The sequence below is a fragment of the Sciurus carolinensis genome, chromosome X, assembly GCF_902686445.1.
Source record: "Sciurus carolinensis chromosome X, mSciCar1.2, whole genome shotgun sequence".
Classification (NCBI taxonomy): domain Eukaryota; kingdom Metazoa; phylum Chordata; class Mammalia; order Rodentia; family Sciuridae; genus Sciurus; species Sciurus carolinensis.
This window is the reverse complement of record NC_062232.1, coordinates 88275561-88291505: the sequence shown is the minus strand read 5'-3', so window position 1 is coordinate 88291505 and position 15945 is coordinate 88275561. Positions and strand designations below refer to the sequence as shown.

Sequence of the window (15945 nt, the reverse complement as noted above, 5' to 3'; positions counted from 1 at the left end):
TGAAAACTTAAGTGAATGTTTTAAAATATCCAAAATAGAGGCAGGATAAAACATTGTTTGCATAGTACTGTATATGAGTCAATATACATGGTATAGGAGTCAATAAATAGAGATGACTTGTTGACTACTACATAAATATGTAAATAAAAAAGCAATTGCTTTAAATAGTGTAATTTTCCTACTGGCACTAATTACTTGTGCTAAGCAGTAAGGTCATCTGGGGCAACAAATAAATTATGAAAGTTCTAATTCAAATCCAACAAAGTTAAAACTACATTCATCCTTCCCATATATACTATTTGAATGTGGTACTTCAATATGTCTTCAAAATAATCCTAATAAACATGACCAGAGACTATGTTAATTTTCACCCTACTTAAATTGTAATTGGATAGGTTATTTCACTACTATTTAAAAGAATGATTGTGGTCCATTTATATGAACAGAAATGTGTCCATGACATATTATAGTAAGAGGGAAAAAGTGTGTCATGTTATTCCCATTCATGTTTTTTTACAAGTTTTTAAAAAAATTCATGCATTAAAGGACTGGACAGACACACACTAAGCTAAACTAGTATTATTATGCTTCTGCATTGTTAAAATTATAGAAGTGGGCACTGGTGATGTAGCTCAGTGGTAGAGGTCTTGCCTAGTATATTGAGGTCCTGGGTTCGATTCCCAGAATCACAAAAATAAAATAATTAATTATAGAATTAATACATATTTGTAAAACAAATAAGCAGGGTCAGTAGAGATAATTTATTTTAGAAAAAGCGATTTGGAGGCTCTAGCTAGCAGTTAATGTTCTTTTCAACTTTCTAGAAAAGAAGATTTAGATATATATGATTTTCAATGGGTTCATAAAAATACACAGATAAAATGGATTTTACTATATCTCATTTAAATACAAATTGGTAATGAATAACAATAATTATTTTATAGGACGTTTCAAGGGAAACAAAATGGCTAAGAATATTATTTATAGCACTCAATCAAGAACAAACAACAAAAGCAAATGCCCAAGTAAATTATAACATGAAAAGGACTCTTAATCCTATAGAGTACTATTTATAAATCATGTACACTGAGATCTAATTTTGGCAATGAGGTATTAAAAAATACACCTCTAATCTAATTTCCAGAAAGGCAAGCAGGCTTACAAAGAAATCCTTATGCATCTGGATTTTAGTAATGGTTTACAAACATTCAAGAGAAACAACTGTACCTGATTAGGGATATTCTGATCTATCCATATGACTTTGGCTTAAGTTCCTCTTATACTTTCCCATTCAGATTACCCTCAACTTCCTTTCCAGAAACTGGTTTTGCTAGCTATTTCTGGAAACTCCTCTTTCCTCCTACTCCTTTGGCAAGCACCTTCCAATCAACTGTTTGAGTGTTGAGCAGGATGAAAGGGCTCTAGTTTCAACAAACAGAATCTAGTGGTAAACAGCTATAAATTAGATACTTCTGATCCAGGCACTAATAATGATTATCATTTAGTTTTATATATTATAAAGTGCTTTCGAAAATGTTTCACTCATTTCTAATAAGTGCCCTCTGAGGTAGAAAAGACAGATGAGGAAACTGAGATCCTGAGAGTATGACTTATCTAAGGATTGCTCTATTTTTATACTAAATCCTATGCACCACTAGCTCCATTAACTTGCCTCTTTATTTCAAAAAAATCATGCTACCTGGCTGAATGGGGTGGCACACATCTGCACTCCTGACTACTTGGAAAGCTGAGGCAGGAAGGTTGCAGGGTAGAGGCCAAGCTAGACAAGTTAGTGAGACCCTCTCTCAAAAGAAAAAATTTAAAAAGGGCTGAGGATGTAGTTCAGTGGTACAAGGTTTGCCTACCATGCCCTGGGTTCAATTCCAGTACTATGAAAAAATACTATGCTGTCAATAAATCATTTAAAAAAATAAACAGTAAATTTAACAAACAATTTCAGACCTGAAATTATCTAAACTCCTCATAGGGAAATTTGGAGTTGGACTAATTACACACACAAAAATTTCTACATTTCTAAACCAGTCCAGAAAAATTCTAAAAATTCAAAAAATAATTTTCAAACTAAATTATATTATTTATTGGGATTAAATTTCATAGAATGGAATAATATGTGAAAATGCATATGTATAAACTCATACAAAAACATATCCACGATCAACTCCACATCAAAAGTATAACAGAATAGTCAACTTTTAATGCTAATCAATGCTATTATTCTTACAGTCACACAATATTTTAAGAAGCAAATATTAAGCCTTGAGTACCTTTTGGTAATTTGTAGAGGATCATCAAGGATTGGGTCATTATCAAATGTTTCCTTATCAAAAAGTCTCTTTATGGCATAGTTTGCCAGTTGTTCCATAAGAAGATAGGTTTGGTTAATGTGCAAAAACATTGAAAAGTAGTGATTCTCCCCTTGAGAACACACATGAATACTCTCTGTCAGTATGACATTTGAAGTCTTTTCAAGTTTTGAGACTGCATCCCAGGAGATAATGAGTTTTACTGCAAACAAGAGTTGTAAGAAGGCATGATTATATTCTCAATATTGACTTATGCTCATAAATCAGGTCTTTTCAAATAATAACCACTTGAAAAATGATATGAACAGTTAAAATATTTGAGTTCAAGATTAGTTAAAAATTTGAAGCATCTTCATGAATATGCAATAATTGGTGATTCTAGTAACAGATAATTTTAAAGAATTAAAATGATTCTGATTTGATATTTCAACGTTTCTTTATATAATCACCTACTTATATAACCCCTGACATAAAAGCGGTACATATGATATACACAATACGCTGATCTTTATTTGGGGCTATAAGGTGAGGAGTGGGTCGTTAAGTATAATGGCTACTAGATTCATATTGTATGTTTAAAAGATGAAATGAAGCAATCGGGTAGTTTATAACAAGGAACAAAAATAGTTATATGCCAGATTGCCATCATCATTTAATATTCATTCACTTTTCACAACATACAAGGCTTTCTATACATACTTCTAAAAGATTCCTATGTTAAGCAACCAGTCCTATAAAGATTCTCTCTCTAGATGAAGAGAACTTTTTGATGTACAGTTTAATAACCTTTAATGTTAATCTCATTACTTTTTATATAACCTAATACCACCACAGAGTTAATAGGTCAGCCAGATGAATTCAAAACCACAATAAGCAACAGAAACCACTTACTTTCGGATCCCAACAAAAAAGAATAGAAGCTCAGAAAATTGGTACTAAGATAGAGCCAGCCCTGACAAGGAACCCGTCCTTTCCAATAACTGCATGAATAATAGGTCACTAATTTCTCCTGCTCTGGTAAACCAAAAGATTTTTCAAATTTCAAAAGGGCTTCTCGAAATTTCTCAGGATCATCTTCTTTTGCAAAAGAATGTTTTCCCTCTTCAGCAATTAATCCCTAGAGGAAACAAAATATTTTCTTAAAAATCCATCATCATGTACAAAAATAAACTTTATATGTTTGATTGAATGAAACTGTACATATCTATACAGGTAGCTACATATGTTATATGTTTATATGTATATATATTCTCTTAGGATAGAAGTAAGCAGAATTTTTTAAAGTTTTGTACTAGGTTTTTTTCTAATACCTCACAAGAAGCTACCATCAATATAGGTACACATGTTTTCTTTTGAATGAAAAGAGTTTATTCAAACTCTAAATTCAAGGGCTGGGGAGATAGCTCAGCTGGTAGAGTGCTCATCTCACAAGCACAAGGCTCTGGGTTCAATCCCTGGCACCGCAAAAAGAAAAAAAAGAATCAAACTCTAAATTCAAGAGATATTGAAATGAAAATATCACTAAGAATACTTACAAGAGCACTAAAGACAAACCACTGGCTTTACAATTTATATTTTCTCTCTCTTTTCTGGTGGTGCTGGGGATGGAATCCAGGGCCTCATACTTACTTGGCTGGCAAGCACTCTACCACTGAGGTATTCCTCCAGCTCAACTTTAGTTTTCCTAAGCATTATTCTGGCATTCATATGTATGGTTCTACCAATCCTGAAAAGTGCCAGTAAAAGAATGACCTTCCATATAACCTCTGTCCTCATAAAGATGGTCAAATATTTTAGTATTCCTTTTACAAAATGTGTCTATACCACTTACTCGTATCTTTCCTTGTACAAAATTAGTAATATCTTCATTTGAATCAAACACAGATAAGGTCTTCATGATATTTTGTTCCAACCAATCCCAATGCTTGGTTATTTCTTCTCTGTTGGCTCCTGATTAATAACATAAGAGAATATGACTCAAGGAAAACACCACAACAAAATGGCTCTTGATATTTACAAGCTTACTTTAAAAACAAAGTACCCTCTCACTTTCAGAAATGATAGTGATAAATGAATAAAGGTATTATAGTAATTCTATTTCCTCTTATATGTGGGCATGAACAGTATTTCTCATTACAAATAGAATAAAATATATATTGAAAAGGGAGAAATTAATTATAGCTCATGAAAAAAGATAAAATTCTGAAAACAGTGGAGCAGTACCTATTGCTTAGAGAGTAACCATTATCTTTTGAGAGAACACGTAAAATACCAGAAAATACATATACCTAATTTCATACTTGACCTTCAAATACTACAACTAGCATTATATCTCCAATCTGTATGGCTGAAAACAGCATGCATATAATGATCCTAGGCATGCCGTGTAAATGTAGATTTCATCTGTGGCCACTCAACTTATGGGACCTCTGTTCAACTGAATATGTCGACCCCATATGTTAAATGACCTAGTAAACTTACAGCAATTTCATGAAGGAAGTTAGAAAACCTAAAGCAATGTTAAATCCATGTTACTTACTGAATCAGTGTTAGGTGGTTTTTTGAGAACAGATTAAATATTAGATGTAGATTGCTTTAGCAATATCAATCGGTCCCCTCTTACCCCAATATACCATTAAGTTCTTCCCAGAATTGTGGATTATACAAATCTCATTCAAAAGAAGTATCTTGACCTTGTAGAATATTATTTTTTGTTCCAGGGCTTGAACTCAGGGGTGCTTTACCACTGAGCCACATCCCTGGCCCTTTTTATTTTGAAACAGGGCCTTGCTAAGTTGCTGAGGCTGGCCTCAAACTTGTGATCCTCCTGTCTCAACCTCCTGTATCACTGGGATTACGGGTGTGCCCCCACACCCAGCTAGAAAATTTTATGATAAATGGACACTGACATATTAAAACAGTTACTGACACTGCAAAATTGTTTATTTCCTAAAATTCAGTTAGAATTTTATTCATATTACTAAAGTCAGCATACCAAGAATAACAGCTTTTGAAATGAAACCGAGAACAATAGCTTTTTGAAATAAGAGCTATGAAAAAAATTTAAAGCCTTTATTTTGGTGTTTTATGTATATAAAAGCTCACTCACAGGTATATTTTTGCATCAGTTCAATTTGGTAGAAAATGTTATATAATCATCTTTTATTTTTTAAATAGACAGGACATTTGCTTCTAAATAATTCAATCAATCAGATTTAGAGTTGAGGTTACAGAATTTTTATAATGTCCTCTTCATTTAGTTCAAGTGTCATTCAATTTAAAAGAACCAGGAGAAAAGATTCAACAGCAACAAAAACTTAATTATATGTTGTATGTTCATACATATGACATGTCTAGAAATTCATATGCTTTGGTTTAAGTATATCTACCTTAGAAGAGAGGGGTAGAAGAGAGAAAGAAAAAGACAGTACTTCAACATAAAAAGGCCAGAAATCTAGAAATCTGGGATTCTAATTTGGATCAATATTACAATAGCACCACAAAACAAGAATAAACTGTCTTTATTTGTTTTTAAAAAAACTTATCTTGACTTGGTTTATTGAAAAGAATTATCCTAATTACTTCCCTATCCACAATATATACATGGAAACATCTGAACTACCCCAGTATGAAAGAATATGTAGCAGTGAAGAATATTCACATTTTGAAGATATGAGGCCTTTTGTGAGAAAGTAGGTGTATGAATAAAAAAAAAGGTTCAATTTTTCAGTCATACACTTCTTTATGGGACAAGCTTTAACTTTTGGACCCACAGTTAACCTCACATTTTCCTCATCTAAGATATTAGAAATGAAAATACATGAAATAAATAGTTCATGGTGAAGGTTGCATCTTCCCAGCAGTTGGGTGAAGCAGAAATAAGTTGAAAAAAGGAATCATATAGCAGTAGCACTGACCAAAATCTGCTCAGAATCAGCACTGCTGGATACTTCTAGTCTCTTATATCGCTGAATTTTTTTTCTTTTTGCAGTGCTGGGGATTAATATCACTAGATTTTTAAATTCCCAATATTCTGTTATCCTTCTTAAAGAAACAGAGATTTTGATACTCTTCCAAAGTAGGTTTGCATATTTAACTAATTTCTAAATCTCAAAAAAATTGAGGCGTATAAATAAATTTGAACATTCAGTTTCTAAATATCCTTATTCAATTTCAGTAACATGTTTTAAAAATCATACTCACCACATGCAATTGACAAGTAAACTTGAGAATCTGGTGTCTGGTGTAAGATGCGAAATGGAGCTACTTTAGCAGTAGAGTCCAAGACTGAATCAAGAGTCCCAACCAGAAGTCCTGTTGTAATAGAAAGATTGCTGAAACTGAATTTTGCAAGAGATAAATAAAATCAATACCACTTCATGTGACAAAACTAAGGAATTTGTTTTTCAACTTTTCTAGCCCAAAGAGCCCTTAAAGAATTTTTTTAAAAACAAAAATATATTTGGGATGAAAAATTATCATGTGCTAATACAAGTAGTGTTTGAGAAAAATATCTTTCAATTAAAGAGTTAGTTAGGTTCAATTGTCCAAATCTCAGAATGTATCTGCAACATTTATCCTAATTACTATTAACCTCTTCCATAAGGTTGTTTGTATAATAGGTAAGAATATAAAATCTAGCACCACAGACTACCTGTATATGAATCCTGCCTCTGTCACTTACTTGTGTCCACTTGAGCATCTGAATTTATCCACATTTATAAAATAAGGAGGGCAAAACAACCTACCACAAAGGGTTGCTATAAAGATTAAGTGAGTTATTACATATAAAGCACTTAGGACAATGTTTAGCACACAGCAAAACATGCAATATTAGTTAAATGTATTATTACTTTTAAGAAAATCTTAAATAATTAAATAAGATTAGTAAGAATGCTTTAGTGAAGGGGTCTTCTTTTTAATAATTTGTAATTCCTCAATTTGGAATTCAAGGCTCTTGCTCAATTAGTCCCACTTTAATTATCTAATTATATTTCCTATTACTTCCTAGAAAAAAGTTGATATTTTCTTAAACTAACAGCTAACTTTTCCCTTAGGGTGTTTGCTATGCAATTACAATTTTACTGAGTAATACTAACAAAATTCTTCTAGAAAAGTCCAGTTAATCCAAATTCTATGTTCTCTTTAGGACATACATCCCACAAGAAATCATCATTGGTAACCCCAAGCAATAATGCTTTCCCTTTTCTCTGAATACTTATAACACTTAAGTTCCACATTATACAACATGGCATTTGGTAATTAGGTGGTTATTACAACAACTTTCTAAGTGTTTCATGTATAATATTTGTGTCTCCTTATCTAGATTATTAGGTCTGGGGACAATAACAAAGTTTTCCACCTCTGTGTCTGTATCCTTAACTTTCAACATATGCTGGGCACAATAAGGACGTAGTTTGTTCATTTAACTATATCAATGGGATGATTGTGATATATAAGTCTACTTACTTTCCCTGAAGCTTTGATTGGTTGGATTTTGGTTTTGCTCCATGAGGTATTTCTCTTCAATTTAGCATACATATTTTTTGAGGAAAAAATATAATTCAGGCTTTGGGCTCTTTTCCCACTTAAAAAGAGTTAAGAATTTAAATGAGAATATATGCAGGTTGGCAGATATGAGGTTGGAAGTTATTATAAGCAAAGAGGGAAGTAAATTGGAGAATTAGAAGGTAAACTAAGAGATAAAGGGAAATTTAGCTCAGCTGAAAAAAGCAGAGAGAGTAGGTGCAGAATTAGGTAAAGTGAAAACGGGTCACAAATGTAGCATACTATGAGTTAGCAGTCTGACAGATGGTTTTGAGAATGGGCACAAAGTATCAAGAAAGAAAATGCTGGCAATGGCAACATATAGATTATAGAGGAAAGAAGATATATGACATGATAGAAAGTTAGGGTATGGGCTGTAGATGTAGTTCAATGCTATAGCCCTGGCCCAGCATACAGAAGGTCCTAGATTGAATCCTCAACACTGCAAAAAGAAAGTTAGAATATGAACTGAAAATTTTGTTTATAAAACAGAAATCAGAATACCCAAACAGATAATATAGACAAGGAGGATTTGAGGAAGACAGAATAGGAATGAGGAGGTGGAACAGAGGAAATGATATTTCAATTAATAATGAGAGAATTATTGGAGGATTTGGGGATAAAAGAAAAACTATCACTTTCAGTGATTAAGTAGTGAGTGTGAGAAACTGGAGATTTGATCAAGGATAAAAATAAGAGGGACTAAACATATACAGACAGTGTCCTATGAGTACAGTGTTTGAAATTATTTACGAAATGGAGAAAAGGAGCATGTTCTCAATGTGAAGTCAAGAGAATGAAAACATTCAAAAAAAAGATGAGTGATAGGATTGCTCACTGTCAGGCACCTATCATCCACCATTTGCCTGCCTCTCGCCTGTCCATCGCCTGCCTTACACCTATCCATCACCCAACGCACAAGGTTCACCTCCCAATTATCCGACAACAGTCAGCAAACTGATTGCCGACCGCCAGTGTAGCACCAGCTGCCTGCTGTTGCCTGGAAGTTCACTGTTACAGTACCTGCAGGTTTGATTACACGTGGCTGCTGCCATTTTGAGATAACAGCCAGGCCCCATAGGACTCTTGGCCGGACTGACTGAGCCCCGTCTCCAGGATCCCTCAGCCTGACCGATCACTCCCTGCCTCTGGGACCCTCACATCGACTGCTCCCTGCCGCCAGGACCCCCAGACCAACTGACTGTGCCCTATCACCAGGACCCCAGACCAACTGATTGCAACTGGCCTCCAGGATCCCACAACCACACCAAACACACCAGACCTCCAGGACCACTGCCGGACCAACTGCATCCCATCTCCAGGACCTCCTGCTGACCACGGCCACACCCCGAGCTGCAGCTCCCCATTTGCCAACACATTTTGAAGCCAGAGCGGCCATCTTGGATAATCCTGGAAGCCATAGCTCCGATCTTTGGGTGGGGCAAATCCCATCCTGAGACACCTGCTGGAGGCTTGAAGCTCATTGTCAGGTACCTCTCATGCATCAGGCTACTGAACTCTCAGAGGTTTCATTACTATATGACTGTTATACTGTAGATTTTCTTTTTTCTCCTTATTGAAAAAGTTTAAGTTTTTATTTCTTTACTTTTCTTGCTCTCTTTTCCTTTTGTTTACCTGTTCCCTCAGAGTATCTTTCTCCCTTTTTTGCATGCTAACATCCAATTTCTTTTGATTACACTCTCACCCTTTCTATTATCTAGAACTTCTCTATATTCTTTTCTTATCCCATTAACAGCCACATTCTACATCCCTCTGCATCCTCTTTGTCCTCCATTTGAAACTGCAGACCTTATTGCAAATCTGTTTGTTTTATTGAACATAATATTTTAACTCATTCTGTTTATTATGACAATTTTGTTATTGTCCTCATGGGGCTATTTGGTCTAGGATTGCGTAGTGTCTGAATTGGGCACTGCTAATATTGATCTCCCCTTAAAGAAAGGGTTTTGGAAAACTATAGGGCCACTATAAGCCTACAGGGGGAAATCTGCAATACCCCATTTCTGCATTGCTAGAGGGGAAGATACATGAACAACATGAAAAAACAAGAGAAGAAAATGATCCAAACAAATCTAGATTCTATAGTAATAGAATCCAGGGTTTTCAAGATGGCGGACTAGAGGGCGGCTGCATTTCATGTTGCTCCAGGACGCAGGATTCAAAAGAGGAGATGGTGAGAGACTTGGGACAAACTCAAAGTCGCCGGGTGAGTCTCTCCCGTTGGGGAGGCGTCCCGGATGGGGCGGTAGCCCCGGAACGCAGGGAACTTTGTGAAGTAGCGTTGCCCGGCGAGACACCCCTCCCCCCGCTGGAGCAGTGAACTCGGACAACTGGGATCATCATAGAGGTGGCAGCTCAGCACAGCACTTGGACTCGGAGCAACCACTGGGGCTCCGGGCGGCTGCCAGAGGAGGAGCTGCATGGCGAACTGCTTGGACTCAGGCGATCACTTCTGAACACGGGGGGGGGGGGGGGGTTTGCCCGGAGGAAGAGGAGAAGCACGGCGGGTCACTTGGTCTAGGAGTGACTGCATCAGAGCCAAGGTAGTTGCCAGAGGAGGAGGCGAGTGGTGAGTTGTTTGGACTCAAAGCAACCGCTCCTGAACACCAGTGGCCTGCCTGGAAGAGGAGAGCGGTGGGTCGCTTGGTTTCCGAGTGACTGCTCCTGAACACCCGGGGGGCTACGCCGAGGAGGAGGAGGAGGAACAGGGCGGGTCACTTGGACTCGGAGTGACTGCCTAGGGCTACGGGCACTTGGCGGGAGGAGGAGACGCGAAGTGAGTTGCTTGGACTCCTAGTGACTGCGTGGGAACACTGGGCGACTGTCCGGAGGAAGAGGTGTGTGGCGGGTCTCTGGGTCTCGGAGATATTGTACGGGGCTCCAGGTGGCGGCCCAGAGGAGGGGCCGCATAGCCAGGCGACTAGGTGCAGAGCAGGGTCCCAGGACTGGCTTCTTGGTGGAAGAGCCGCACAGAGACACGCCTAGGGGCGGAGCGAAGTTTCCAGGGCTGCGGGCAGATTCCCTGAGGAGGGGCAGCCTAAGGAGACTGATCTGCGAAGGGTGAGGCTCCCAGGCCCAGGAGGTAGGTCCGGGCCCCTGGGAACGTTGCAGAGGAAGGCAGCCCAGCCCAGGCGGTAGTTGTACATTGAGGGGAACCTCTAGGAGGGGAACTGACCAGCCAGACCTCCCCACCAGGTGAGTCTTCCCTGCCGGGTGAGGTTTTCCCACAAGGATGGTAAAACCAGAGATACAGGTTCAAACAGGCCTTGCCTCAGTCCGCAGCCTAGTTCCCCTTTGGATGACCATTGGACAACAAGTGGAGGCGCCTCTGCCCACTAGCAGGGAATATACCCCACCTGAAGGCCACCACCCCTAGAGAGGCAGCTTCCGTGGCATTATCAACTTCCTCCAAGACTTCAGGCTACTGAAGGATAAGAGGGGATACACTAGCAATCTTCAGGGACATTATAAGTCGATAGAGGAAATCTGCAATATCTTAATGACCCACTGATTCCTGAACAATATGAGAAAACAAGGGAAGAAAATGCCCCAAATAAATCTAAATGTTACATCAATAAAATCCAACGACAGCATGGCAGAAGAAATGACAGAAAGGGAGTTCAGAATGTATGTAATTAAAATGATCAGAGAAGCAAACGATGAGATGAAAGAGCAAATGCAGGCATTGAATGATGAGATGAAAGAGCAAATGCAGACATTGAGTGATCGCACCAATCGACAGTTAAAAGAGCAAATACAGGAAGCAAAAGATCATTTCAATAAAGATTTAGAGATATTGAAAAAAAATCAAAAAGAAATCCTTGAAATGAAGGAAACAATAAACCAAATTAAGAACTCCACAGAAAGCATACCAATAGGATAGAACACCTGGAAGACAGAACCTCACACATTGAAGACAAAATATTTAACCTTGAAAACAAAGTTGAACAAACAGAGAAGATGGTAAGAAATCATGAACACAATCTCCAAGAACTATGGGATATCATGAAAAGGCCAAATTTGAGAATTACTGGGATTGAGGAAGGCTTAGAGAAACAAACCAAAGGAATGAACAATCTATTCAATGAAATAATATCAGAAAATTTCCCAAATCTGAAGAATGAAATGGAAAATCAAGTTCAAGAGGCTTACAGGACTCCAAATACACAAAATTACAACAGAGCGACACCAAGGCACATTATAATGAAAATACCTAACATACAAAATGAAGACAGAATTTTAAAGGATGTGAGAGAAAAGAACCAAATTACATTCAGGGGGAAACCAATACAGATATCAGCAGATTTTTTAATCCAGACCCTAAAAGCTAGAAGGGCCTGGAACAACATTTTTCAAGCTCTGAAAGAAAATGGATGCCAACCAAGAATCTTATACCCAGCAAAACTCACCTTCAAATTTGACGATGAAATAAAATCATTCCATGATAAACAAAAGCTAAAACAATTTACAAAAAGAAAGCCAGCATTACAGAACATTCTCAGCAAAATATTCCATGAGGAAGAGAGAAAACACAAAGAAGCAAATCAGCAAAGGGAGGAATTATCCTAAAGGAACTGTCAAATAAAGGAGGAACCAAGGTGTGTCCAAAAAATAAATAAATAAATAAATAAAATTAAAAGAAATGAGCCACATGACCGGGAATACAAATCATATCTCAATAATAACCCTGAATATTAATGGCCTGAATTCATCAATCAAAAGACATAGACTGGCAGATTGGATTAAAAAGAAAGATCCAACAATATCTTGCCTGCAAGAGATTCACCTCATAGAAAGAGATACCCATAGACTAAAGGTGAAAGGATGGGGAAAAACATACCATGCACAGGGACTCAGCAAAAAAGCTGGAGTATCCATCCTCATTTCAGATAATGTGGACTTTAAGCCAAAGTTAGTCAGAAGGGATAAAGAAGGACATTTCATCCTGCTTAAGGGAAGCATAAATCAGCAAGATATAACAATCATAAACATCTATGCCCCAAACAGTGGCTCACCCATGTATGTCAAACAAATCCTTCTCAATTTTAGAAACCAAGTAGACGGTAACACAATAATACTAGGTGATTTTAACACGCCTCTCTCACCACTGGACAGATCTTCCAAACAAAAATTGAACAAAGAAACCATAGATCTCAATAACACAATCAATAATTTAGACTTAACAGACATTTATAGAATATACCATCCAACCAAGAGTGAATACACTTTCTTCTCAGCAACACATGGATCCTTCTCTAAAATAGACCATATATTATGCCACAAAGCTAATGTTAGCAAATACAAGAAGATAGAGACACTTCCTTGTATTCTATCAGATCATAATGGATTGAAATTAGAAATAAATGAAAGAGTAAAAACAGAAATTACTCCAACACCTGGAGATTAAACAATATGCTATTATATGATGAATGGATAACAGAAGATATTAGGAAGGAAATTAAAAAAGTCTTAGAGGTAAATGAGAACAAAGAAACATCATATCAAAATCTCTGGGACACTTTGAAAGCAGTACTTAGAGGAAAATTTATTTCATGGAGCGCATTTAATAAAAGAAGTAAAACTCAACAAATAAACGACCTAACACTACAGCTCAAAGCCCTAGAAAAAGAAGAACAGACCAACACCAAAAGTAGTAGAAGACAGGAAATAGTTAAACTCAGAGCTGAAATCAATGAAATTGAAACAAAAGAAACAATATGAAAAATTGACAAAATAAATAGTTGGTTCTTCGAAAAAATGAACAAAATTGATAAACCTTTAGCCACACTAACAAAGAGAAGACGAGAGAAAACCCAAATCACTAAAATTTGGAATGAACAAGGAAATATCACAACAGACACGACTGAAATACAAAACATAATTAGAAGCTATTTTGAAAATCTATACTCCAACAAAATAGAAAATTTTGAAGACATCAACAGGTTTCTAGAGACATATGAATTGCCTAAACTGAAGGAGGAGGACATACACAATTTAAATAGACCAATTTCAAGTAATGAAATAGAAGAAGTCATCAAAAGCCTTCCAACAAAGAAAAGTCCAGGACCAGATGGGTTCTCAGTCGAGATCTACAAAACCTTTAAAGAAGAGTTCATTCAAATACTTCTCAAAGTATTCCATAAAATAGAAGAGGAGGGAACCCTCCCAAACTCATTCTATGAAGCCAATATTACCCTGATACCTAAACCAGACAGAGACACATTAAGAAAGGAAATTTCAGACCAATATCCTTAATGAACATCGATGCAAAAATTCTAAATGAAATTTTAGCAAATCGCATACAAAAACATATTAAAAGACAGTGCACCATGATGAAGTGGGTTTCATCCCAGGGATGCAAGGTTGGTTCAACATCAGGAAATCAATAAATGTAATTCACCATATCAATAGACTTAAAGTCAAGAATCACATGATTACTTCAATTGATGCAGAAAAAGCATTTGATAAAATACAGCACCCCTTCATGCTCAAAACACTAAAAAAATAGGGATAGTGGCAACATTCCTTAACATTGTAAAGGCCATCTATGCTAAGCCCATGGCTAATATCATTCTAAATGGTGAAAAACTGAAAGCATTCCCTCTAAAAACTGGAACAAGGCAGGGATGCCCTCTTTCACCACTTCTTTTCAATATCGTCCTTGAAACTCTAGCCAGAGCAATTAGACAGACCAAAGAAATTAAAGGGATACGAATAGGAAAAGAAGAAAACTATCCCCATTTGCTGATGATATGATTATATACTTAGAGGAACCAGGAAATTTCTCCAGAACATGTTTAGATCTCATAAGTGAATTCAGTAAAGTAGCGGGATATAAGATCAATGCACATAAATCTAAGGCATTTTTATACATAAGTGATGAATCTTCAGAAAGAGAAATTAGGAAAACTACCCCATTCACAGTAGCATCGAAAAAAATAACATACTTCGGAATCAATCTCACAAAAGAGGTGAAAGACCTCTACAATGAGAACTACAGAACACTAAAGAAAGAAATTCAAGAAAACCTTAGAAGATGGAAAATCACCCATGTTCTTGGATAGGAAGAATTAATATTGTCAAAATGGCCATAATACCAAAAGTGCTATATAGATTCAATGCAATTCCAATTAAAATCCCAATGATGTACCTTACAGAAATAGAGCAAGCAATTATGAAATTCATCTGGAAGAATAAAAAACCCAGAATAGCTAGCAATCCTTGGCAGAATGAGTGAAGCAGGGGGTATCGCAATACCAGATCTTCAACTCTACTACAAAGCAATAGTAACAAAAACGGCATGGTATTGGTACCAAAACAGAAAGGTGGATCAATGGTACAGAATAGAGGACACGGACACAATCCCAAATAAATACAATTTTCTCATACTAGACAAAGGGGCCAAAAATATGCAATGGAGAAAAGATAGCCTCTTCAACAAATGGTGCTGGGAAAATTGGAAATCCATATGCAACAGAATGAAACTAAAACCATATATCTCACCATGAATGAAAATAAACTCAAAATGGATTAAGGACCTCGGAATCCGACTAGAGACTTTGCATCTCATAGAAGAAAAAGTAGGTCCAGAGCTTCAACCTGTCGGCTTAGGACCAGACTTCCTCAACAGGACTCCCATAGCATAAGAAATAAAAGCAAGAATCAATAACTGGGATAGATTCAAACTAAAAAGCTTTCTCTCAGCAAAGGAAACTATCAGCAATGCAATGAAAGAGCCTACAGAGTGGGAGAAAATCTTTGTCAATCATACTTCAGATAGAGCACTAATCTCCAGAATCTATAAAGAACTCAAAAAACTCTACACCAAGAATGCAAATAATCCAATCGACAAATGGGCTAAGGAAATGAACAGACACTTCACGGAAGATCTACAAGCAATCAACAAACATATGGAAAAATGTTCAACATCTCTAGTAATAAGAGAAATGCAAATCAAAACCACCCTAAGATTCCATCTCACCCCAATTAGAATGGCAATTATCAAGAACCCAAGCAACAACGTGTTGGCGAGGATGTGGGGAAAAAGGTACAC

General features: G+C 36.7%; 1 protein-coding gene across 1 annotated transcript in view; it reads right to left on the bottom strand.

Annotated features, from left to right (window-relative positions):
• Positions 1-15945, bottom strand: part of Tbc1d8b (TBC1 domain family member 8B) — a 70043-nt gene that overhangs the window by 40446 nt on the left and 13652 nt on the right. The window contains exons 2-5 of the mRNA XM_047536762.1: positions 6528-6638; positions 4156-4274; positions 3216-3441; positions 2286-2526 (exon numbers count right to left, since the gene is read on the bottom strand). Of these exons, the coding sequence (XP_047392718.1) occupies positions 2286-2526; positions 3216-3441; positions 4156-4274; positions 6528-6638 (697 nt within the window). The remainder of the gene's footprint in view (positions 1-2285; positions 2527-3215; positions 3442-4155; positions 4275-6527; positions 6639-15945) is intronic.